The sequence below is a fragment of the Chrysochloris asiatica genome, unplaced genomic scaffold (genome assembly GCF_000296735.1).
Source record: "Chrysochloris asiatica unplaced genomic scaffold, ChrAsi1.0 scaffold00012, whole genome shotgun sequence".
In the NCBI taxonomy this organism is placed as follows: domain Eukaryota; kingdom Metazoa; phylum Chordata; class Mammalia; order Afrosoricida; family Chrysochloridae; genus Chrysochloris; species Chrysochloris asiatica.
Window position 1 is genome coordinate 11,681,004 of NW_006408530.1, and position 27,868 is coordinate 11,708,871.

General features: G+C 38.7%; 1 protein-coding gene across 1 annotated transcript in view; it reads right to left on the minus strand.

The window, feature by feature from the left end:
- The window catches only part of EPC2 (enhancer of polycomb homolog 2 (Drosophila)), a 146,622-nt gene that overhangs the window by 40,525 nt on the left and 78,229 nt on the right, over positions 1 to 27,868 (minus strand). The window contains exon 3 of the mRNA XM_006834554.1: positions 11,338 to 11,483. Coding sequence (XP_006834617.1) covers positions 11,338 to 11,483 — 146 coding nt within the window. The remainder of the gene's footprint in view (positions 1 to 11,337; positions 11,484 to 27,868) is intronic.

A 27,868-nucleotide genomic window follows, 5' to 3' on the forward strand; every position in this document is an offset into this window, starting at 1 on the left:
TGAGTATTAATGTAAGAAGATAATGGACAATGTCTGAAAAAACTCCATTTAGGATGTCTACATTGCTTTTCCATGCTAGTAAAGTCACCTCCTCTTTGCTGCACACCTTCCTTTTACACATCACTTTTTTCTAATGTAATATTTATTATTTGTATAATAGCCCAGATACTAGTAAAGTCATATTTCCAAATGCATATTTTCCCTGCTATTAGAAAGCAGAGCATTCCGATGAGATCTTTTTAAAACCAAAATGGAGTACAGCAAAGGCAAAATACCATAAATTTATGCAGAAAACACATTTCAGCAGTCCCAGACCAAAAAATTTACCTACCAAATAACACATTAAACCTAAAACAGAAACAGCACGAGCATACAGTGTTCATATACACACACAGCTTGAAGCTCTGGCAGCTTGTTGCTGAGTGTAGTTGCCGGGGAAGGAGTTTTCTGAAACCACTCTCACAGCTCAGGGTACACACTGCCTCTTTAACAGGTTACTGCAAAAACAAATGCTGAATGCTAGTTTCAAACTTTTGTTCTCATAAAAGTGAAAATCCTTTTGGGACTTCTTTCAAGTTAACAAAATCAGGTACTAATGTACTTCTTTCAAAAAGCAAAGTTGAGTAAAGTGAACTTTCAAAAAGCAGGGAACTACAACCATTTACATAATCTCAAAAATAGTGAAGGAATCATTCTTCACCTTGTTTCTCTAAGAATGAGTAGCTACAGTTCAAAATCACGGCTAATGCTGGAGGTAGAGGTCATAGAAGGCAGAAAGTAACGACAAAGTCTTTTTATGGGACTGTGCATGCGATTTAAGTTGCAAGCAGTGACTAGTCCATGCAGGAGAGAAGTAAATAAAAAACAAGGTGTCTATTTTAGGAAGGAGATAATTAGGGTATAAACATTGACATTAGGATTTAAGAAAGAAAAATTTTTAAATTTTATTTTTAAGAAAGCATTTTATTAAATAAAGCATTTGCTCTAGAGGAAATTCTATGAAAGATAATGTCATTTAAAGTAGCTCGTGATTTCAAAAGAACTGAATTTTTTATTGAAATATAGTATCAAACAGAAAATCTGCAAGAACAAAAATAGTTTTTCATAAGAATGAAGGGTTCATAAAACAAAGTTCATAAAAATGTCTTTATGTTTTCATTTAATTTTATATGAACTTTTTGAAGCCCCCTTATATTTGTATATATGCACATTATTGTTGTTAAGTGCCGTCGAGTAGGTTCCACAGTGACCCTGTATGGGGTTTCCGCGGAGCAGCTGGTAAGCTTGAAGCGCCGACCTTACAGTTCAAACAGCTTTGCAGTCTGGCTCATTAACCCACAGCGCCACATCAAACCCCCTTGTATTTGTGTACATGCACATAGATCCACATATATAACAAAGCACATAGGAGGCAAAATGATGGATAATTCTTACACTTAATTAACTTCTGGGTTTGAAGGGACAACTCAGATAATTGCCATGAAATAGTTCATAAAGTTATATTCTACATCCCAATGGGGTGAACAATGTTTAGGGTCTTAAAAGTTTGTGAGCGGCCATTTAATCTACAACAATTGATTTCTACAAAAGAGAAGGAGGAAATCAAAGACTCAATGAAGAACCTAATCTATGAGCCTAAAAGTCTACCCAAACCATGGTCTCACCTACTCTGAACCAAGAATGAGGTGGCACCTGGATACCACCACTGACCAATCTGAAAAGAAGCACAAAAGATGGATACACAGTCAGGAGAAAAATAAGGAACAGAACCTAAATTCTTTTTATAATATTCAGATTTACTGAAGTGGCTGAAACTAGAGGACTAGTGAGACTAATGCCTGAGATATTCTTTAATCATTGAAATGAAACCAGTCCCTGAAGTTACCTTTTAGGTTAATAATGACTGGCTCACAAAACACAGAACATCACTCCTGAGTACTGTTGTTGTTAAGTGACACTGAGTAGGTTCCAATTCATAGCGACCCTTTATAGGATTTCTGAGGAGCCGCTAGTGGATTTGAACTGCTGACTTTATGTTTCAACCTGACCTTGGTCCAGTGTATTATCGTGCAGCACCACACCAGGATTCCTATGAGTTCTATGTTCCTTTTAAAAAATCTGATACTTAAGACCAAACATTCAACAACTGCATTAAAATAAACATGAGACGGGAACAGGGAAACTAGATTAATGGAATGGAACAGCCAGAATGGAAATGAGCATGCTGGTGGATTGTGAATAATTTAATCAAGTCACAAAACCATTTGTGTAGAAACTGTTGAACTGGAACCTAAACTGCACTGAAACAATAAATTGTTAAAAAAAAAGAAAAAAAAAAAAGGAGTACCTGTATACCTTTTACCCAGATTGTTAGCTTTTATACCTATTTGTTTGAACATTTATGGCATTCTCTATATACAGGGAGTACGGTGACTGTACAATAAGCAATAGATTGCAAACCACAAGGTCAGTGGCTCAAGCCCACCAGCTAGCTGCTCCATAGGAGCTAGATAAGGCTTTCTGCTCCTGCAAAAAATATTAAAAAAAAAAAAAAAGAAGAAGCCTCAGAAACCCTATCCAGAGTTACTATGAGTTGGAACTGACTGGGCAGAGCTTAACAGTAACAATTCTCTCTATATACATAACAACTATTTCAGATTTGAGGGTAAATTGCATAAATAATGGATCTTTATGTGGATTTCCTAAGAGTATTCTATTTAATAATCACAGGTAATCACATTTAAAAAATGTATAATTGATACTTCCATTGAATCTATCATCCATATGTCAATTGGCTTAGCAATGATCTTTGTAGCAAGGATCCAGTCATAGGTAGCTACTGCAACTAGCTGTCATGTTTGAAAGAAGATATTTTAAAGAGAAAAATAACCATAAATGATTTTAAGTTTTGGGAGTTTCAAGAGAAAGGGATCATCTAAGCTGAAGACAGTAAGCTCAGTTTTGGAAAGGTTAAACTTGAGAGATCTGCAGATAATCTAAACGGAGATACACACAATAAGAAGTCCAAAAGAGATGACAAAATATTCTGGAGCTTCAGAACAGGTCAATGTTAAAGATATATGTTGCTATTGTTATTAGGTGCCGTCGTCAAGTTGGTTCTAACTCGTAGTGACCCTATGTACAACAGAACTTGAAATGGTCCTGTGTCATCCTCACAAATGTTATTACATTTGGTCCATTGCTGCTGTCAACTTTGTCAATCCATCTTGTTGAGAGTCTTCCTCTTTTTCCCTTACCCTCAACTTTATCAAGCATGATGTCCCTCCCTAGGGACTGATCCCTCTGACAACATGTCTGAATTATAAGAGATGAAGTCTTGGCATCCTGACTTCTAAAGAGCATTCTGGTTGTACTTTTCCAAACACAGACGTGTTTATTCCCCTGGCAGCCCAAAGTACTTTCAATATTTTCCCCCAGCACCATAATTAAAATATATTAATTCTTCTATGGTCTTCCTTATTTAGTATCTAACCTTCACATGCATATGAGGCAGCTGAAAATTACCTTTGCCACCATTAAGTGCATCTTAGTCCTCAAACTGACGTTAAATGACGTTAAAGAGGTCTTCTGCAGATATGTCTAATGCAATATATTATTTGATTTCTAGACTGCTGCTTATATTGAGTGTTGATTATGGATCTAATAAGCAAAATGAAGTCTTTGACCACTTCAATCTTTTCTCCATTTATCATGATGTTGTTAATTGGACAAGTTGTGGAGGATTTTTGTTTTCCTTACAATGAGGTGCAATCCATACTCAACACACTTTGATCTTCATCTGTAAGTACTTTAAATTCTTTTCCCCTCCAGCAAGCAAAGTTGTTCTGGAATATACAGTCTTTGCAATGTAATCCATAGTTTGTCATAATCCACACAGTCTAGTGTCTTTGCATAATCAATGAAGCACAAGTAACATCTTTCTGTATTCATTACTTTTAACTAATATCCATATGATTGCCCCAGTTCCACATCCTCTTCTAAATCCAGCTTGGATTTCTGGCAGTTCCCTGTTGATGTACTGTTGCAACTGTTTTTTAATTACCTTCAGTAAAATTTTATTTGCATGTGATATTAATGATATTGTCAGATGATTTACAAATTCCAATGGGTCACCTCTCTTTGGAATGGGCACAAATATGTACCTCTTCCAATACGTTGGCCTTTTGCTTGCCATAGACAAGTGAGCCCGTCCAATGTTGTATTCCATCAATTCCTAGCCTTTTCACCATGCTTTCAGTGTAGTTCTTCTTCAACACCAACAGTACTTGAGCACGTTATCTCTTGAAATGGTTGATCACGGACCATTTCTTTTTGGTATAGTTACTCTGTATTCTTTTGGCAGCATTCAATATTTTATCCATAAAATCTTTTAATAATTGAGACGTGAATTTATTCTTTAGTTCTTGTAGCTTGAGCAATGCTGTGCATATTCTTCCCTTTTGGTTTTCTGATTCTAGGTTTTTGCACATTGCACTGTAATACATGACTGTCTTGTGGAGCTGACCTTTGAAATTGTCTGTTCAGTTCTTTGACTTCCTCATTTCTTCCAGTTGCTTTAGCTTCTCTATGCTCAAGAGCAGCAAATTTCAGAGTCTTCTGACTTCCAATTTGGTCTTTTTTTTCTTTCCTGTCTTTATAATTACCTTTTGCTTTCTTCCTGTGTAATGTTCGTGATCTTCGGTAATTAGTGTATAATGCATCAAATCTGTTTTTGAAATGGTCTCTAAATTTAGGTGGGATATATTTAGCCCCCCACTAGACTGCTAACCACAAAGTTGATGGTTCAAACCCATAGGTTGCTCCTTGGAAACTGTATGCGGGGACACTATGAGTCAGAACTGACCCAATGGCACTAAAAATCAACATATTCAACTCATTTTAGCTCTCATGGACTTGTTTTTATGTTCTCCAGCTTCAGCCTGAAACTGCATATGAGTAATTGATGGTCTTTTCCACAGTAGGTCCTTGGCCTTGTTTTCGCTGATGATGTTAAGTTTTTCCAGCATCTCTTCCTACAGAGGTAGTCAGTTTGATTCCTTTGTGTTCCATCTGGTGAGATCCATGTGCATAGTCAACTTTTATGTTGTTTAAAAAAGGTTATTTACAATGAATAAGTCACTGGTTTTGCAAAATTCTATCACATGATCTCCAGCATCATTTCTATTACCACGGCCATGTTTTTCAACTACAAATCTTCCTGTTTCCAACCTCACATTCCAATCTTCAGTAACTATCAATACATCTTGACTGCATGATTTCTCAGTTTCAGACTGAAGAAGTTAGTAGAATTCTTCAATTTCATCATGCCTTAGTGGTTGGTTTATAAATTTGAAAACAGCATTAACTGTTCTTCCTTGTTGTGAAGTGCCGTCGAGTCAATTCCGACTCATAGTGATCCGAGGAGCAGCTGGTGAGCTTGAACTGCTGACCTTGCAGTTCAAACAGCTTTGCAGTCTGGCGCATTAACCCACCGTGCCACATCAGGACTCCCTGTAGGCATATGGATATTATCCTATCACAGATAGCAATGTACTTCAAGACAGATCTCAAAATATTCTTTTATTTTTCCTGTAAGTTTTTATTGTGGATTGAGTGAAAGTTTACAGGGCAGATCAACAGTTTAATATTCAACAAATCATACAACTTGTTTCATCACAATGATTACATTCCCTTCCATGTACCATCGGTAACAGTATTTCTCTCTATTCACTTAAGCTCTTTTAAAACAAGACAAAACAAAAAACCCAACACTCAAGTCATATATAATTTATACCACCAAAGGGCACATTCTGCAAGTCTGCCTCACGGCTACCATCTCTTAGTCCCTCTCTTCCCATGAATCGAGTCCTCAGCCATTCTCCGTCTCCATGTCCCCTCCCCATCTTTGCCTCCATTTCTGGTGTTGCTGCTTTGCTGGATAAGGGCCCGCATTCCACTTGTACTCTTTTTCCTTGATGGTCCTCGGGTCTTTTGTCTCTGGACTGAAAGATTAACTGCTCCCCCATTTTTGTTACAAAACCTTTACAATTGTGACAGTTGCAATTAGTCATGATTCAAAATGTTCTTTTGGATGATAACGTGTGACACTATTACTCTTGAATCTGTTGTTCCCTGCACAGAAAATCAATGCACTGTCAGATTTTACTTGATGGTTCCTGTAGTACTTTCCTGACTTCTTTCTTATTTTTCTCAAACCCTCTGTGAAGTGTTTGGATACATTTCAGTATCATTTTTCTGAATTCCTTCTCAGGCATTTCCAAAGCCTGCCCTCCTTCCAATATGAAGTCTAAGTCTACCTCATTGTTACTTTATCTTGTTTCTGGATGTGTGCAGAGATGGTCTTCTGTTTCTTGGGCATCTTCAGTAGTGAGCTTTGACCTTAATAATTAGACGAATATATGATGATGTTTTATTATATTTTCTGATTGCCTCCAGGTTGATGTGATCAGATCAGGGCCAGCTGTAGCTGTTTTGCGCTGCCGTTTGGTTTTAAGAGTAACCTTTCTCTCCCCTTCTTAGAGTTTGCTGAGCAGATCTGTGCACATGCACAGCAGAATCCTCTGGGGGTAGGGAGGTGTTCACTTGCTCAGGTACCCCCTCTAGTCACCAGAATGGAGGTGCCCAGACAGTGAGAGAGACCACTGAACAAAATAGTAAAACAAAACTAAAGAGATGTCCACACCTTTGTCTCTGAAAATGGGCCAGATACCTGCAGTAGGAGCATTGTTCTGATCCTTTCCCCCACTTTGTCTCACCCAATCAGAAAACACCAATTTTCTTGCTTCTGCTACAAATTCCACTAGCTATCTGCCTGCAAACGTTCTAAATATTCCTTTATATGTAGTTCAGAGTTCTGTGACGGGACGGTCTGGTTCTGAACCTGCTTTGTCTGGTGTTCGGTGTCACTGCTGGCAGAGGTCCTCACTGCACTTCTCCCAGATCCACCATCAAGCCCTGCCTCCCACACTGTCAGATTTTAGGTCATGACTGCCTGGTATAAGGGCCTTGTTAGCATAGTCAATTACAAGCTGAGCTGCTAACTGTAAAGCTAGCAGTTCAAATCTACCTGTTGCTCTGCAGGAGTAAGAAGCTTTCTACACCTGTAAAGATTTACTGCCTGAGAAACCCATAGGGTTTGAATTGACTTGCCACACAACTACCGCTACCACAAGTGCCTAGGCTATTGCTCTTTGTGTTCCATTTCACTTTTGACAGCTTCCAATTTTCCTAGATCACACTATGTACGTTCTATGTTCTAATTATTCATGGAAGTTTGCAGTTGTATTTCATCATATTTCTCCTGATTTTGAGTTATAAACTATCAGTAAATGAAAGTCCCGAAAGCTTTACTCCATTTGTGTCATCATGGTCAACTCCACCTTGAGGAGGCAACTCTTCCCCAGTTGTATTTTGAGTGACTTCCAACCCGAGGGGCTCATCTTCTAGTACTGTATCTAAAAATGTTCTGCTGCTATTCATAAGGTTTTTAGTAGCTACACATTCTGCCTCTGTTGCTTTCTACTTTTATTCTGGAAGCCCTACTGAAGCCTGTCCACCATGGGTGACTGGCTGGTTATTTTAAAATACCAGTGTTATAGCTTCCAGTGGTGGTGGTGGTGATGTGACCCTGTACAGGGTGTCCGAGATTGTAAATCTTTATGGGAGCAGAAAGCCTCTTCTTTCTCCCATGGAACAGTTCCCCATGGTAGTTTCTAAAAGCTGACCTTGAAGTTTGCAGCCTCATTTTTAACCAGCTTCCAGTAGCACAGCAAAACGTAGGTCACCACAACACAATAAAGGAGCTCTGGTAGCATAGTGGCTACAAATCGGGCTGTGAACCGCAAGGTCAGCAGTTTGAAACTACCAGCTGCTCTGCAGGAGAAAGATGAGGCTTTCTGCTCCCGTAAAGATTTACAGCCTTGGAAACCCTGTACAGGGTCACTATGAGTCAGAACCGACTCCACGGTACATAACAACAAACAACAAAATAAACTGATATATGAGTGGTGGAAACATATATGTACAAAAAAGCTTTTTAAAAGTTTGTGGAAATTTACTAATATTTTAAAATTTCATTTGCTCATGAACTTTTTGAAGTCACCTCAGTTCTGACTCAAAGTGGAATTATTTAAACATTTCCAAGAGGTCTCTGACAACATATCTGCAAAATGAAATATCATATGATTTCTTGACTGCTGTATCCATGAGCACTGATTATGGATCCAAGTAAAATGAAACCTTTTGACAACTTCAATTTTTTCTCTGTTGATCATGATGTTGCTTTTTACCAGTTCTGAGGATTTTTGTTTTCTCATACACTTCCCATTTCAATTAATGGTTTCTTCTCATTTATAGTAAGTTATGACACATCAGCATATGAAAGCTTTGCTCCATTCACATCAACTCTACTTTGAGGAGGTGGCTCTTCCCCAGGCATATTTTGATTGCCTTTCAATCTGAGGGGCTCATATTTAATACTGTATCAGACAATGTGGTTGCTATTCATAAGGTTTTTAGTGGTTAACTTTTTAGAAGTCAATGGCCTTTTCCTTCTTTGTAATCTGTCATAGCCTAGAAGCTCTGCCGACACTTGTCCACCATGGGTGACAAGCTGGTATTTGAAATATCACTAGCATAGTTTCTACCATCACAGTAACACACAAGTCACCACAATACAACCAACTGAGAGATGAGTTTTACATCAAGTTGAAAGCATCATTATTCAATTACAAATACCAAACTATCGTTTTCAGGAAGTAACTAGCATCATTCAGAGGACAGGAAACTAGAGGAAAGTAGTTAAGACTTTTTAGATGAATGTTTAAGAAACTAGACTTTAATATTTCACTAAATGGGTTTTGTAATACAATCACATTTTACTTAATATGCTTAAAATGTTTTTTTAAATCTGTGTGTGTGGGTGTAACTTATTATTCATTATCATCAGTTTTTCACCTGCTTTAATATTTAAATGCTTAATCTAATACTTTAGTCTATTAAATATTCTTTTGGAATAGGTAACCAGAGCAAAAGATGGAAATATTCTCTAGATCAAAGCAGCAAGGATCAGGATAAAACTCCCATAAAATAATATTCCTTAGCTTGATCCACTCTAGGACAACAAAGTAAATTGGCATCTAAAAAAGAAATACTAAAGTCGTACATGATGGCATTGGCCAAATCTCCAGAAAATATATGAGTACCAATTACAATGGATACCACATTTGAAAACTAAAATAAATTTCCAATAAATAAAATCAAGCACAGCAATCTATGCACCCCCAAATAGGTTCAACTTTCTAAAATTCAGGTTGAAATTTATAAAATTTAGTTTTCAATGTATTTTTCAATAATATACCGAATATTATCATCTATCAAAATAGGGGGAGGAGAAAAAGTGATTGTTGTTAAGTGTTGAGTCGGTTCTGACACACAGTAATCCTGTATGGGGTTTCCGAGGAGTAGATGGTTAAGATTGAACTGCCAACCTTGCACTTCAAACTGACCTTGCAGTCCCGAACATTAACCTGTAAGGCTAAATATGTAGCAAGGTCATTTTACAATGGAAAAGTATGGGACACTTTCCAAAGAGCCTTAAAGGGCTTAACTTTGGGGATAAGAGAAAATAATAGATTTGCATGCATAAAGTAGTCCAAAAATTTTTAACAGGCAAATGTAAAAAGATTATTAAATTTAGGAAATAAAACAACAACAACAACAAAAAACCATGGAAATTACCAGTATTTCCAAAACCTACTAGAATCAGTGTTGGCATCTTGAATTTTCTTGGTTGCTTTTTCTATGCACATAATAAGTGAAATATAAATGCTTCAAACACATGTGATTTTTTCTACATAAATAATTTTGTATCCTGTTCTTGAAATTTTGCATTACATAATGAGCAACTTCCTATGGCATTACATATCCTACAAATTAGTGATTTTTAATGGCTACATGCCATTCCTAGGGGGAAATTAAGTGGTTTTGTAGGATAAGCACTGGACCACAAACCATAAAGTCAGCAGTTCAAGTCCACCTGCTTTTCAGGAAAAAGACGGGACTTTGTGCTCCTGTAAAGATTTATGACCTCGGAAACCCGATGCAAGGTTGCCGTGAGTCATAACCAACTTGACAGCATTTAAGATGCTAACCCGGAGTGCTGTGGCTCTGTAAAATAAACACTGGATTGCTTTACAAGATTAGCAGTTCAAGTCTAGCAGTTGATCTGCAGAAGAAAAATGAAGTTTTCTCCTTCTGTGCAGATTTACAGCCTCAGAAACCCTATACAGGGTCATTATGAGTAGGAATCAACTTGACAACATTTAAAAAAACATTATATATCCACTGTATTATCTAACTTATTTTGAACATCTTTACAATTGTCACTGTGAGGAGGCTTCAAAAAGTATGTGGAAAAATGAAATAAGATAATGAAACCTGCCATGAACTATGGTGCTATAGGATAAGTACTCGATGACTATAAGGTCTATCTGAACCACAAGGCTGGTGGTTCAAACTCACCAGCCGCTTCTAGTAAACCCTATATAGGATCGCTATGTGTCAGAACTGACTAGATGGCACTTAACAACAGTCCTTCTCTTAACAAAAATTTCTAGGGGTGAGATTACTAACTCAAAGGGTATAAACCACATGAACACTGTTCATGAAAGTGTAGTGGTGATTAATTGGGCTAAGAACCTAAGGTTAGCAGTTCGAAACTACCAGCTGCTCCACGGGAGAAAGATGAAGCTTTCTGCTCCCGTAAAGATTTACAGCCTCAGAAACCTGTACAGGGTTCGCTATGCGTCGGAACCGACTTGACGGCACTTAACAACAGTACCATTTTAAATTACCAATGCCATGTCTGAGCATCCCATGAAAGAAAATTGTTCATTAGCATATGTATATATCTTTCTTCTACTGAAAATATAAACTGTACTTAAATAATTAAAATGATAATAATAGTAGGATAATATAAACCTAAACAATTAAGCATATTTGATTTGGTATAAATATGAAGCTCTATACTAAAGCACCAAAAAGACAGTCCCCAAAGGACATGATAATGTTATACCTGGAATTATTTATATATCCAAACAAGAAAATGCCAGAGCAGTACTACTCTTCATAATCCAATTCAAAGAAGCTATTAGTAAGTATTCAGTTGAAGCGATGTTGTAAACAGAAATTCTAGAGTAGCTGGAAAAGAGATTCCAGAAACAGTATATTCAATGTACTCAGGTCTAAAGAAATGAAAAACTAAAGCTGTTAATTGGATTAATTATAAAGCATGAGACATTTTATGTGGTACAGTACCTGATTAGAGCTGGCTTTTTCAAGGCGGTCAATCATAATTTCAAATTGCAAAGGCTTAATTTCCATCTTTCTGTTAAGTCTGTTTAATAAAGTCTCATCTTCTGAATCCATATCATAATCTGGTTGCTCGTTGTCTAGATTAAAGGCTATAAAAGAAAAAAAAATTTCTTCAAACAAAGCAAAAATTATGAAGTTATACATTTTATCATATTTAATCATAAAACACTGCTAACTGCATTGACAAAAAAGGAGCTAATGAGCAGTTCTCAAGAGTTAATTGCACAATGGAAGACATTGTTGTCAGGTGCTGTCAAATCGGTTCTGACTCATAGCAACCCTGTTTAGGGTTCCTGAGGAATGGGCTGGTGGGTTTGAACATCCAACCTTGCCGCTAGCAGTCCAGTGCTTATCTCAGAGCGCATACCTCTGTGGCAGATACTAGGGCAAGTCAAAAAGTATTGCTACTAGTGTTCCAGTTCATATATGCACTGGTTTATTCCAAAGAAAACCTGTTTAAACATGTTTTGGTCCAACAATCACAGGAGCTTACTATGAAGATGTTTTCAGAAAACTGAACATTTTGAGAACAAGACCAGGAAAGTTACATGGAGGAATTCTTTTCTATCACAGTGATGAAACTGCTCATTTTTTAAGACTAGCAAGAGTTGTCCTACAAGAATTTCATTGGCAAACCTCACTCACAAACCTTACACACTCATCTTGTCCTTTCAGACTTCTTTTTGTTCCCATAACTCAAACAACATTGAAAAGGAATTCAATTTGAGTCCCTCGTAGATACCAATCTGCCGTTTTGACACGCTGTAAATTGAAGAGTACAGAATTTGGAAGTAAAGTTTAGAGATGAAGATATTGCCTTCATAAATATATACACCTGCATGATGGATATGTCAAGAAACAATAACTTCATATTTTCATATTATTGCTCAATGAACATTTCTATGGTTTTGTAGCAATACTTTTTGACGTCCTATAGTAAAATTTTGATTCATATATGATTTAAAATTTAATAGAACAGTACAAATAAAATAAAATCTGAAGAACATATAGCAAAAGGTCAGTGAGAAGACAAGAGAGAAGGAAAAGACCAATAGGCATTCAAGAATTTGATTTTAAAATTTAAATTTAAAAAGAGCACAGGCTGACATATTTCCCACTTAAAGTTACTTTGTTGTTGTTAAGTGCCGTTGAGTCGGTTCCGGTCCATAGCTACCTGTATAGGGTTTCCAGGGAGCATCTGGTGAGCTTGAACCACCGATATTGTGGTTCAAACTGACTGCAGTCCAGCGTATTAACCCACAGTGTCACAGCAGGGCTCTTAAGGTGAAGAAAATTTCAAACATCTACCTACGAATTATCAGTGACATTTTAAATGTGAAAAAAAAAAAGGCCATATCTATCTTTATGGAGACCTGGTGTGGCACTATGGGTTAACGTGCTGGACTGCAAATTTGTCTGAACCTCAAGGTCAATGGTTCAAGCTCACCAGCTGCTCCTTGAAAATCCTATACAGGGTTCTCTATGGGTCGGAACCGACTCGACAGCACTTAACAACAACACCATCATCAATGTTCATATAAAAGCCCCTAGTTTCATGTATCTTTAAATTCCTTAAGTGTTTACTTCTGGAAACTATATGCCAATATCCAGACTCTTATTACAGGTAACAAAAGATGACAGAAGTACAGGTGTAGCTTATTTCTAAAGACTCTTTAAAAGTATTAATAGCATTTTCTGAAAGAGTGCCACTCAAAAACTTGCTCCTTTTATATCCTCTTCCAACTCTGTATTTCTTGTTATGCAACTTTCTAGAACTATATTTTCTACTCCAATGAACTTAGTAACAAACAACAGTCATACCTCAAGCACAACATGTTCACACTCTTCCTTTAAATTACGGTATGTACCAACACTTCACTCAACTTTTTTGAAAAATCATACAAGTATGCTAGACAATTTTCTTCCTAATCTTCCACTGAATTCTAGCTACTAACTCTTGAATGATCCCACTGCATGCTCTGGAGTCCTGGTGCAGAGCTGTGGGATAATGCACTGGACTAAAAGGTCAGTTTGAACCACAAGCTGGGTGGTTCAAATTCACCAGCCGCTCCTCGGAAACCCTATATAGGGTCACTATGAGTTGAAACCGACTCAACAGCACTTAACAAGTGTTGTAGGATCAGCACCAGATTGCGAACCACAGGGTCAGGAGTTCAAACCTACCAGCTACTCCTTGGAAACCCTATATAGGGTTGCTATCAGAAGGAACTTACTTGATAGCAGTTAATAACAGAGACTTAGTCTGGTACTGTAGGATATCACTGGGCTCTAACTGCCAAGTCGGTAGTTCAAGCCCACCAGTCACTTCTTGGAAACTCTATATAGGGTTGCTATGAGTTGGAACCAATTAGACGACACATAATAACAACAAGAAGCAACAAAAGGAAAATAATCCCTGAGTCAAACTAATTCCTGCAATTCACTATTAGACTGTGGACACCTATGGGGTTTTGACCCTTAACCTCAAATCTACTTGTTCATAGGAGGAGGTTCCCAGAAAAAAACATTTCAACCTATTGTTCCATCCCACTTAGCCATAGGTGATTAATTCATGAACAAGCATTCATTCAAGCTGGGCAATAGTCCCTCCCCTTTCGTTTGGCACCTTGGTTTAAAACTAAATCATAGCTGACTACTTTACCTCAGGAAATACAAAAATAACGGAACTATGGCTTCAGCCATTTCCCCATTTCCCATCTGTAGCACAGGGTTAAAATAAAGCTGGGGAAAAAAAGGGGGGGGGGGAAGAGGATAAAAACAAAACAAAGATAAGACAGAAAACTGCCTGGGTTTCTATTTTCTGGTTCGATTCTTTTCTGAAGGCTACCAAACAACTTTTTCCCTGCTGGGTAAGAGAAAGTGGGAAGTGAAGATGACTGTATTATATATTCAGTTGTGAGTGATTACAGTATTAATTGTAAAAACTTGCAACTCTAACAGAGCATAAAATGAGCCATACCAGAAGTAGGAATGGGGATGTCACGGAATAGCCAGCAGAGGAGAGCATCCTTTGGACCCCAAGATCTCTGGTGCACTGAACCTCCTCAATCCAGGGAAAAGAAAGCTGTGACACCACAGAAGAGGAAGAGCAGATGACCAGCAGATAAGAGTGGTAGGCTTTCCAGCCAATTGAGCAAATAAAGCTACATGCCTTTGGGCTAAAGTTTCACATGTGGAGGAGGGTGCCTCCCTCCAAGCACTTAATTGGGGGAGCTGTTTGCTGACCCAGGGAGTTAGAGCTAAGTGCCTTTGAGCATTTATGAACAGTGCTGAAAAGTAAGTAAGTGACTGCAACAGGGCAGAGCTCCTTTTGGTACCCTGAATTTACTTGATAATGGCTTTTCTATCCAATGTCGTCTTAATTCCCCTCCAAATGATTGGGAAGGAACCATGCAAACAGGGTGTACAGGACTCCAACGCTAGGATTGGCTATTTTGCCATCCTGCTAGGTTTAAAAGGAGCCATCTCAGAAGCAAGAATAGACTACGCCAGGACCATCAAGAAAGAGTGGCATGAGTGGAGCATGATATCCCTATTTAGAAAAGTGGTGACAACAGAGGCAGTGGCAGAAGGGGCGGCATGAAGAGACAGTTGAGTGACTACGGGAAGAGGCTGGCTTGCAGAACATGCCCTTTGGGCATTTACATATTGGCTAAAACAACTTTGTAAGATTTACCCAGAAGGGAAGAAGGCACATGGCTGAGAGGCTGAAGACAAGAACAATGCATGCCTTCAGTACAGCAGACGAGAGGTGTTCCTGATTGGAAAACTGCTGCATATTGAGTTGTTTCTAAAACTGACGTGTTTCCTGCTCACTTCCCTAATAAACCATATCATTGGGAATTTTATGTGGCCAATGCAATGGATTATCAAACCCAAAAGTGAAGCAGAAGAGTGTTCGGTGGGAGGGATGGTTGGTGTCAGAATAAAGAAAGCTGTAGGGTAGAGGGACATCTGATCTTTATTTCATAGAAATTTGCCTTGAGCTGCTTTTGAGCTTGATTCTTCTTCCCCCTTGTGAAGCCAAAAAACTCAGACATGGCCTCCACATAGTTATTGCAAGCCTTTTAAGGATACTTTATTTAACATTAGGTACTTAAAAGAATGGAGTCCTGGTGTGGCACAATGGGCTAATGCATCAGACAACAAAGTCGTTTGAACTGCAAGGTTGGTGGTTCAAGCTCACCAGCTGCTCCTTGGAAACCCTATATAGGGTCAATGAGGGTCAGAATCGACTTGACAGCACTTAACAATGGAATAAAAATTGAAATTGAAGTCTTTCAAGAAAGTGAGGTGGCACTGGAGGCACTCACTCATCTATGCCAAGAAATCTGGAAGCCAACTATCTGGCCAACTGATTGGAAGAGATCCGTATTTGTGTCCATTCCAAAGAGAGGTGACCCAACAGAATGAGAAAATCGAACATTATCTTTTATATCCCACGGGAGTGATGTTTTATTAAAGGTAATACAGAAACAACTGCAAGCATACACTGACAGAGAACTTCCAGATGTTCAAGTCGGATTCAGAAGAGGCCATTGCTGATGTCCAATGGATCTTGGCTGAAAGCAGAGAATATCAGAAAGATGTTTACTTGTGCTTTATTAACTAAGCAAAGGCTTTTGACTGTGTGGATCATGACAAGCTAAGGACAACACCATGAAATATGAGTATTCCGGGACACTTAATTGTGCTCATGAGGAATCTGTACATAGACCAACGGCCAGTTGTTCAGATAGAACATGGGAACACTGAATGGTTTAAAATTAAGAAAGGTGTGCTACAGGGGTATATTCTTTCACCATACTTATTCAACCTGTATGCTGAACAAAGAATCTGAGAAGCTGGGTTATATGAAGAAAAACATAGCATCAGGATTGGAGGAAAACTCATTAACAACCCGCACTATGCAGATGATACAACCTTGCTTGCTGAAAGTGAAGAAGACTTAAAATATTTACTGATGAAGATCAAAGAGCATGGCCTTCGGTATGGAATACATCTCAATGTCAAGAAAACAAAAATCCTCACCACTGGACCAATAAACAACATTCTTATCAATGGAGAAAAGATTGAAGTTGTCAAGGACTTCATTCTTCTTGGAACAACTATCAACACTCATGGAAGCAGCAGTCAAGAAATCAAATGCCATATTGCAATAGGCAAATCTGCTGCACAAGACCTTTTTAAAGTGGTGAAGAGCAAAGATGTCAGCTTGAGGACTAATGTGGATGGTATATTCAATAACCTCATATGCATGTGAAAGCTGGACAGTGAATAAGAAAGACCATAGAAAAATTGATACATTTAAGTTATGCTGTTGGAGGAGAATACTAAAAGTGCTATGGGCTGCCAAATTAACAAACACATCTGTGTTGGAAGAAGTGCAGCCACAGTGCTCCTTGGAGACCAAGATGACCAAACTTCATCTCTCATACTTTGGATATATTGTCAGTAGAAACCAGTCACTGGAGAAGGATATCATGTTTGGTAAAGTGGAGCGTGAGAGAAAAAGAGGAAGACTCCCAGTGAGATGGATTGGCCAAGTGGCAGCATAAATGGGCTCAAGTGTGTCAACAACTGTGAGGTTGGCCCAGGACTGGGCAGTGTTTTGTTCTGTTGTGCATAAGGTTGCTATGAGTTGGTACCAACTCAACGGCACCAAACAACACAACACTTAAAATAATATTAAAAGTACCATGACCTGCCAGAAGAACTAACAAATCTGTATTGAAAGAAGTACAGTCAGAATGCTCCCTAGAAGCCAGGATGGCCACCATCTGTCTCTCATACTTCAGACATATTATCAGGAAGGATCAGTCTCTGGAGAGGGACAATGGAAAGTCAGAGAATAAAAGGAAGTACCCCAATGAGATGATTGACATTGTGGCAGCAGCAATGGGCTCAAGTCTAATAACAACTGTGAGGATGGCAAAGGTCTGGGCAATGTTTCATTCTGTTGTGCTATAAATTGGAACTGGCTCCATGGCACCTAACAACCCTTAAAAGATACATAACTTATAAATTATATTACTTAATTTAGCACCCAATTACTTACTGAGTTATACTATATATCGTATATGTTACCCTATATCCTTAACTACATGATATGCTCCTTTATCCAGCATTTATTTGGATAACATCCCAGTACCCAAGTGCCTTGTATCATTTGATACCATTATTTCAGTTTAGACTTTGCTATTACAAGATGCTGATATCTTATCCTTTATACTTAAAATTCATAAATAACTAGTAGGTAAAGTTGCCTAGCCAAGTAAAATAAGAATAAAAATATGAAGACTGAATGCTATCAGCAACTTTATTAATAGAGAGTAGTTTCTAATTAAAAACTGATTTGCCATTTAAAAAAAACAAACAGCTGGATGACAAAACATGAGATAGTTTTATCATAAAATATATTGGTGGCATGAGGTAGGCTGTGGTGAGTAGGGAGTTGAGAAGATCACAATTTAGATAGTTTTAAGGACTACATTAAAACCTACAAAACAATATAGTGAGGATTTAAAGATGAATGAATCATCATGTACATGTACTGTAAACTCAAGGCCGTTGTCAAATCTATCCAAACTAAGCTATAGGTTAAATGCAATTCTAATTAAAATCCTGGAAGATTTTGTCTGAAAAAATTAAAGACTAATATTAAAATTTGTACAGAAAAGGTAAGGAAAACAATCTTCCACAAGAACCAAAGAATGCCTTATAGTGTTTGATTTTAAGACTTTTTTTGGTAGCTTGGTTTGGGTCCCAGATAAATCTAAGCTAATCTCTTCAAGGAGATGTAAAAGCTTTTGGATTAAAGACAACGTGGCATGATCATACAGACAGATCAGAGGAACAAAGGAGTCCAAAATTACATTCACATATTAAGGCTAGAAAGAACAGTAGGAATAAAGAAAGGAAAGACAAAGGATATGTTTAATTACAAGAGATATAAATTATTAGGAGACATAAAATATTATGAGAATGCTACTGTGAAGTGCCATCAAGTTGGTATCAATGCAAATGACCCTGTACAGAGTTTTCAAAGGAGCTGGTGGATTTCATCTGTCAACCTTGAAGTTAGCAGTCCAATGTTTAACCTACAGTACCACACCTTTTCATAAGATAAATATTCATAACCATAAAACTACTAAAGTTGTATGCACATTCAAGTCTATTTTTGAAAACCAGAGTTAGTTTGAATAAATTTAGCAATAGCGCTTATTGTTGTTAGGTGCCATCGAGTCAGTACCCTATACACAAGAGAACAAAACACTGCCTGATCCTGGGCCAACCTCACTATTGTTGTCACGCTTGAGCCCAATGATGCTGCCACTTTGCCAATCCATCTTGCAAATCTCAGTAAATAGAAACTGTTAAGTGCCCTGGCATCAGTTCAAACTCATAGTGACCCTTTAAACGTTTCTGAGGAGTGGCAGGTAGTTAGCAGCCCAGTACTTATGCTACAGCACCACACCAGGAGTAGTGTACGCTAAAATGAGCTCTGACCAGACAGACCTGTGGATCAGGTGGTTGTTGTTTTTAAGTGCTGCTGAGTTGATTCTGACTCATAGTGACCCTGTATAGGGTTTCTGAGGAACAGCTGGTGAGTTTGAACCACTGACCTTGCAGTTCAAACCAATCTTGTGGTCGAATGATTATCCTACAGGGCCACAAGAGGACTCGGTAGCAGTGTGAATAAAATATCTTAACTTTTGATTCTTAACCCTAAGGAGATCCAGGGATCTGATATTCTCCTCATTCCCCCAAAACAAAACAAATAAAACAAAAACATCAACAGCATCTCCTTAATGTGAATACTATCAAAGTCTTTAAATCAGTGTCTTTAAATACTAACATCCATCAGAAGTACCTGGTAGATTTATTAAAACACAGACTATTGGGCTTGATCCCAGAGTTTCTGATTCAGTAGGTCAGCATTTGGGCTTTTGAATTTGCATTTCTAACAAGATCCCAAGTGAGGCTGGACAATATTTTGAGAACCACAGCTGTAAATCCACAACCATTGCTCTACAATATTATAAACTCCCCTTGTGTTAGATATACTAAACTTTCAAAATATAAATAATTTTAATGCCTTCACACTTTATATATACCTTTCAAAGATAGCTAATGCCAAACTAAAGTACCTCAAAATTCAGAAGCAACCAACTCAAGTACTATCAATGGCTCTGTTTGGAGCTCTCCAAGGTTCTGATTTAGCCTCAAAGTCTGGTGGTGTTGGTTGCATGCTGTGTGTGGAGTTGGTTCCAACCCATAGAGATCCCGTATAGGATTTCTGAGGCTGTAAATCGATATGGGAAAGTCTCATCGAGCAGCTCGTAAATTTGAACTGCTGACCTTGCAGTTAGCAGCCCAACTCGTAACCCACTATGCTACATGGCAAAGTCCCTGAATTGCAGTTCCAGAACTTTGAGTCTCCTAAGATTACCCAAAATCATAAGACTTGGACAGAGATCTTGTTCAGAGCCACCCCTCCAATTTACAGATAAGGAAAAGTGAAGTGCAAAAGAGTTCAAAGCCACTTTCTGCAAAGTAATATACTGATGTCAGTCCCTCCATCTGCTAACTTCTAAGAAAGCTCCAAGTTTATACAATAATTACACCTTGTTTTTTTTTTGTTTTTTTTTTTTACTGAGTCACCAAAGAACTAAACTCATTTCTCACTTTAAAATACTCATATTTTTACATTGTTGATGTTAAGCGCTTTTGAGTCGATTCTGACTCATAGTGACCCTGTATAGGGTTTCCGAGGAGCAAACAGTAAGTTTGAACAGTCAACTTTGTGTTCAAACCAATAAGCTGTAGTGCTTATTCTACAATGCCACACCAAGTTTCAAATAACAATTATTATTGACCAAAATTAGTGGCAAGGATTACAACTATGAAAACGGAGAAGTAGCATAGTGGTTACGAATCGGACTGCGAGCCTCAAGGTCAGCAGTTCGAAACTACCAGCTGTTCCCTAGCAGAAAGATGAAGCTTTCTGCTCCCGTAAAGATTTACAGCCTCGGAAACCTTGTACAGAGTTGCTATGAGTCGGAACCGACTCCACAGCACATAACCACCACCACCACCACAACCTGTTAGGTGGAATTCAACTGATAAAGCCTAATGATATTATACAAGAGTTAGGAAACACAATTGCAATCTGCTATTTTTGTTCAATAAAAACTAGACAAAGAGTGGTGGTGGTGGTGGGTATGTGCTGTGGAGTCGGTTCCGACTCATAGTGACCCTGTACAGGGTTTCTGAGGCTATAAATCTTTACGGGAGCAGAAAGCCTCATCGTTCTCCTGTGGAAGAACTGGTAGTTTCAAACTGCTGACCTTGCGGTTTGCAGCCTGATTCGTAAATACTACGCTACCAGAGCTCCTTAGACAAAGAGTAGTAATAGATATTTCAAGGAGATAAATGCAAATTATTCTAAACATACAAAAGATATTCGACGTCATTTACAACAATCCAAAATAAAACAATACTGTAGAAAAATATGAATAAATTCTGGGGCTTAACAACATACCAATATTGGTTCCTGAGTTTAGACAAGGGTACCACACTGATGTGAGATAACAATAAAGAAAATTATAAATGGACAGTATACGAGTCCCAACAATTAACCAAACAATTCCTCCCACAGTACTCTCTTCTCCTTACCTGGGATAGATAATTTATTCATTACACTGGCCACACAGTTCTCAAGAGTTACAGGATTTATTAAGGGAAGTTAACAGGTTACAAAGGAGCTCTGGTAGCGTAGTGGTTACGAATCAGGCTGCTAACCTCAAGGTCGGCAGTTGGAAACTACCAGCGGTTCCATGGGAGAAAGATGAGGCATTCTGCTCCCATAAAGATTTACAGCCTCAGAAATCCTGTGCAGGGTCACTATGAGTCAGAACCGATGACACGGTACTTAACAATAGGTTACAAGACAGAATCAGAAAATGCTCAAGGCACAGTCCGTCCAGTCCGAACAAACACTCTTCAGCCATGTCCACAGACAATGTTACAAAGCTCTACTGTTGATAAGTGCCACTGAGTCAGTTTCAACTCATAGTGACCCTCTATCGGGTTTGATAAATGCTCACAAGGCACATCACTCCACTAGAAGCCTTGAAGAGCAGCTGGTGGGTTTGAGCTGCCGACCTTAAGGCTCAAACTGACCTTGAGGTCCAGTGCATTATCCCATAGTGCCTTTGAGTCGATTCCAACTCATAGCGATCCTGTATAGGGTTTGATAAATGCTCACAATGCACATCACTCCACTAGAAGCCTCAACTTGAAGGCATTCAGCTATAGCTCTGTGAGTCAGCAAACCTAGTTCCTCCAATTAAGTCCCTGGAAGCACACCAATCTGTAAGCAAGACTCCTGTATGTAGTCACTTAGTTTTATTTGCTCTGTGGCCTGTCTTGTGCTCTAGCTCTTGGTTCTGCTGCTGCTGCTCCTCTGCCACTCCTCTGGTGTCACAGCTTTCTGTTCCTTGGTTGAAGAGGTTCAATGTACAGGAATCTTGGGGTCCAAAGGATAGACTCCACTTCCTGTCTCTTTCTTTATGATGGTAGTGAGTCCTCCCTCTACTTCTAAGATGGCACATTTTGTGCCCATTTTAGAATTTCAAGTTTCTGTGATCATAATTAACTGTTAACAATCATTGACAACTGAAATAATATAATCCTTTCAGTAACTTCCCCCACATTCTCTTATCAGACCTGTTGCTGTTCAAGTTGGTTTCGACTTACAGAGACCCAGCACAGGGTTTCCAAGGAGTGTCTGGTGAGTTTGAACCACCAACCTTGCAGTCCACTGTTTATCCTAAAGTGCAACATCAGAACTCAATTCAGACCCATTGTTGTTAAGTGCTGTTGAGTCAGTTCCGACTCACAGTGACCCTGCTGTACAGCGTTGCCAAGGAGTGGCTGGTGAGCCCGAACCGCCAGACCTTGTGGTACAAACCGACCTTGAAGACCAGCACATTAACTCACAGCGTCATACCAGGAGTCTATTAGGAAGAGTCAACTGGTGGGAGTTTAGAAGAAACATTAAATAATTCACTACATCTCAATCAGTCTGTTTTAACATTCCAATTTTCCTATAAAGTTAAAATTGTTTCAAAACAACTTTGTTTTAAATGAACTAGGTCAAAGTATTTTTGCCTATGAGAAAGACAAAATCTCCAAAATGCAAAAATAAAACATCACTCTTTTGAGCAGGCTGTGAAATGACACTGAGATACTGCTACTGAAAATATAAAATGGCATTAATTCAACATGGTGTAATTTATCTTGTTGATTCTTTCTATAGTTTTCCATCTCATTTATTTCTGCTCTTATCTTTATTATTTCTCTTCTTTTGGTGACTGTAGGTTCCCTCTGCTGGTCTGCTTCTAACTGTTGAAGATGTTGTGTTAATGTGTTGGCTCTTTCCTCTTTTTGGATGTGTGCATTCATCACAATAAATTGTCATCTCAGGACTGCTTTCGCCGTGTCCCAAAGATATGTCATGTTTTCATTCTTGTTTGTTTCCATGAACTTTGTGAATTCATGTATAATTGCTTCTTTTACCCAGTCGCTTTTCAGCAGGGTGTTGTTCAGTTTCCATGTATTTGACTTTATTATTTTGGCCTTTTTATTGTTGATTTCTAGTTTTATAGCATTGTGGTCTGAGAAAACGCTCTGTAGAATGTTGATGGTTGTGAATTTATGGAGGCTTGTTTTGTGACCTACACACATGGTCAATTCTGGGAAATGTTCCAAGCATACTGGAGAAGAATGTGTATTGTGCCGTTGATGGATAGAATGCTCTGTATACATCTATGAGGTCAAGTTGGTTGATTGTGTTGTTAAGTTCCTCTGTCGCATTGTCGAGTTTCTTTCTGATTGTTCTATCCCTTTTCAAGAGTGGTGTGCTGAAATCTCCCACTATAATTGTGGATTTATCTATTTCTTTCTTCAATTCTAGTAAGGTTTGCTTCATGTATCTTGGTGCTCTTTCGTTGGGAGCGTGTATGTTTATTATAGTTATGTCGTCTTGCTCGATTGACCTTCTGTTCATGAGATAGTATCCTTCTTTGTCTCCTATGCTTGTTCTTATCTTAAAATTTGCTTTGTTGGAGATTAGTATTGCAACTCCTGCTTGTCTATTGTTGCAGTTGGCTTGGTAAGTTTTTTTTCCATCCTTTAACTTTTAGTTTGTTTTTGTCTTTGTGTGTAAGGTGTGTCTCTAGCAGGCAGCATATTGATGGATCTTTTCTTATCCATTCTGCCACTCTTTGTCTTTTCACTGGTGCATTCAATCCATTGACATTCAATGTAATTATCAATAAGTATGAATTGATTGCTGTCATTATGTTACTTTTTTGGCGGTGCTGTTTGTTCTATGGTTCTGCTTTTTTTCTTGTGTTGGCTTTATGTCCTTTGAGTTGTTTCTGGTCGGTTTCCTCCTAGTTTCTCTGTTCACTTGTTCTGCTTGGGAATTCGTTTTCATGATATGTTGTGGAGTGTTAACTTTCTTTGGGGTTACTTTGTAGTCTAGTAACTTTTCTCTGCATTTAAGGTACTCCATTGTAACCTGTAATCTAGCTGGCATCCTCACCACCTGTGCTTCCGTTGCTGCATTTGTCCCTTCTTTGAAATTGACATGTTTTTGGCCTTCAGTTGATCTCCCCGTTCTTTTGAGTCTGTCGTTGTAGTCTCGTTCTGTTCTGGACTCTGCTTTCTGTTGGCTGTGTTCCAGGTGGTGTTGCCATACCTGTCAATCTTTGTTTGTTGTCTGTTCTTGTTGGTTCTCTGTCTACAGAACTCCCTTTAGGATATTTTTAAATGGTGGGTTGGTTTTGATAAAATCTCTCAAATTCTGTTTGTCCTGGAATATTTTGATCACACCATCATATCTGACTGATAGTTTTGCTGGCTAGACGATTCTTGGTTGACAGTTTTTTTCTTGCAGAGCTTTGTATAATGTCTCCCCATTGCCTTCTTGCCTGCATGGTTTGTTCTGAATAGTCAGAGCTTAATCTTATTTGCTTATCTTTATAAGTTGTCTTTGATTTTGGAGAGCTTGATTATTATATGTCTTGGAGACTTTCTTTTGGGGTCTATCCTTCCTGGAGTATGTTGGGCTTCTTCAATGTTTATCTTCTCGTCTTTCAAGATGTTAGGGAAATTTTCTTCCAGAAGCTCTTCAGCTATCTCTTCTGTGGACGTCTCTGCTTCTTCTTGTTCTGGAATGCCAATAATTCTTACATTATTCCTCATGTTATTCAGCATGAATCTAAGACTCTCTTTGATTGTTTTATTCTTTTAGCTGCTTGTTCTTCTACGTTGGCAGTACTGAGAGATTTGTCTTCCTGTTCACTAGTTCTGCCTTCCATCTCTTCTAGTCTGTTCCTTTCCCCTTTCAGCCTATTATTTATTTCTGATATCTTATTATTGATCACCTGGACATCTTTTTGCAGGTTTTGAATTGGTTCCAATACTGCATCAATTCTATTTGATTGTTCCTGCAGTACTTTCCTTACTTCTTCCTTATTTTCTTTGACTCCTTTTCGGATTATTTGAATTTGTTTCCATATCATTCTTCTGAATTCCCTCTCAGGCATAGCCAAAACCCACTCCTCCTCCTCTATAAAGCCTTTGTCTGTCTCCAGCTCATTTGCGTCAGCTTCTTTCTTCTGTTTTTGGATGTGTTTCGATAAAGTTGATTGTTTCTTATTGGCCATGATTATTCTTTTGTTATTATTATTATTAATATGATCAGGAGATGGGCTTCCCTTTTTGTCTGTAATGCATAGCAGATGTGGTTGGGTCTTGTCTTAGTGGTGGAGTATTATGTTGTATGCTTATAGCTTGGCTATATGGCCAAGATTGCTGCTGCTTCTTATACGATGTAGGGAGATTAAGTTCCCACATCCAAGAAGAATGTGTGATCAAAAGGACTAAAACCAGAAGTAATATAAACGCATGGACAGAAATCACCACTTTGAAGTGGGGACGCGGCTTTGGTTAACTTTTTCTGTTCCCTGTCCTGCCAGAAAAGCCACTGAAAGATCCCCGCTGCTACCTAGGAATGGTGGCATGGGGCTTAGATGCAGGGACGGGGGATGGTGGATGACGTAGAAAGTCGCCGCCTTTCTCCCTCTCTCTGTGCGTGGTTGAACTGCCCCTGCCTGATTTTTACTGAGATCTCAAGCCAGGGCAAGGATATTTTGGGGGAGAGCGATGTCATTTCTTGCGGCTTTTTTGTGTGTGTGAAGTAACCCCTTTTTTTGCCTCCTGCTGGAAACACCACATTCCAAACGGGCTAGCCTTAGTCCCGCCCTCTAAACTCTGCAGTTGCAGGAGCAACCCACGCTCCCGTGGGCGAGAGTCCCAAAATGCGCGCCTTTCTTTTTCCTTAGTAGCGTGATTTCTCAAAAATGTGAGTTCAGGAGACTGAAATACTAGATCTTATGATAGTTTAAAAGCCGTGGGTCTGGTATATGAACGTTTGGTATATGAACGTTTCCTTCATGAGATCCCCCTCCTTTCTCACCAGAGCTTTCCCCTACTTGACTTTCCTGGCTGTCATGCAGAACCGAAAGCCTCAACATGGTTTAATTTAAACAGAGGGTAATTTATATCAGAAATACAATAATTTGATTCAGAAATCGACCCCTGTGGAATTTATCCTACAGATATAGTAACTGTCCCTTAATGAAATTTCATATGCTGAGAGTCCTGGTGTGGCGCTGTGGGTTAATGTGCCGGACTGCAATGACCATTTGAACCACAAGGCCAGCAGTTCAAGGTCAAAAGATACTCCTCAGAAACCTTATACATGGCCCACTATGGGTCGGAACTGACTCAGTGGTACACAGCAACAACGATGGTTATATACAGGCAATACCTGGGTAACAAATGTGATTCATTCTGAAATTGTGTCTTTAAAATTTTCTAGGTGCATTTGGTTCTCATTTAACCTTACTTTAATAAAGCAATAAAAGGCTCAATGCCTTTTTAGTGATTTAAAAACTGCACATGCATTAAGTGATATTAGGTTGAGTCAGTTCCTATGCACAACACACTCTCGGGACAAGCACCATCCTTACAACTGTTATGTTTGAGTCTAATTGTTGCAGCTGCTGGGTCAATCCATCTTTTTGGGAGTCTTCCACTTTTGCGCTGACCCTTCATTTTCTAAGCATACTGTCCCCCAGGGACTGATTACCCCTGACAACATGTCCAAAAGTACTAAAGTCTCACCATCCTCGCTTCTAAGGAACATTCTGACTGAACTTTTTCCATGACAGATTTGTCTGTTCTTTTGATAGGCCACAGTATTTTCAAATTCTATGCCAATACTATAATTCAAATGCAATGATTCTTCTATAGTCACTGTCAAACTTTCAAATGTCTACAAGGTATTTAAAAATACGATGGCTTGGGTCAAGACATGTCTTAATCCTTATACTGACATCTTTGATCTTTTGTAACAGTTTTATCTAATGCAATAGATCATTTGATTTCTTGACTGCTGCTCCCATGAATCTCAGTCTTTGACAATGTCAGCCTTTTCTCCATTTATCATGATGTTATTTATTGGTCTTTTTGTTTTCTTTACATTGAAAAGCAATCAACACTGAAGGCCCTATAGTCTATGATCTTCAATAAATATTGTAAGTCGAAAAATTCTATGAAGAGAACAAACAAGATGGCGGATAGGGTGGAGGTGCAGTAAGGAGCTCCGTGAGCAACAACACAGAATACCGGAAGAAGCAGGCTCAGGGGATGGTCCCAGAACTCTGTACCACATATAAAGGAATACTTAGAAGGTTGGAAGGCTTATAGCTAGGAGAATTTGCAGTAGAAGCAAGAAATCCATTGCTTTCTAATTAAAGACGCTCAGCTGCTCCAGGAGCCGCCATCTTGGGTGAAACCAAGCAGAGGAAGGATGAGAGCAGCCACGGATGACTGACAGACTGCAGAGATAAAGGTGTCGACATTCTTTTTGTTTGGTATCTGTTCATTGGTCCCTTGCTGTCTGCGCACCTCCATTCTGGTAACTATAGGGGTGCCTGAGCTAGTGGATACCCCAGTTCCACCCTCAGAGGGTTCTACTACGCATGCGCACAGATCTCCTTGAAATTTAAAGAGACCGTTTATACTTAAAACCAAACCGCCAAAGCCAGCCCTGAACTGTTTAAAACTAGAAAAAAGGCCTGAATGGGGGTTGTAGAGCAGGACAGGCAGACAAAAAAGTTAACAGGCAAAAATTAAATCCTAAGTTACGCCAAAATGACCAACAGTGGCATCTTGAAATTTCTCAAGAAGGAAAGTGAAAAGGGAAGTCCATTTCCTGATCACACCTACCTGTAGGCAAGCAGAAAGCATAAAAAATACCAAAATACATACCCATCTAAGTATTCAGGCCACAGATAATCCCTGAATATGCCCC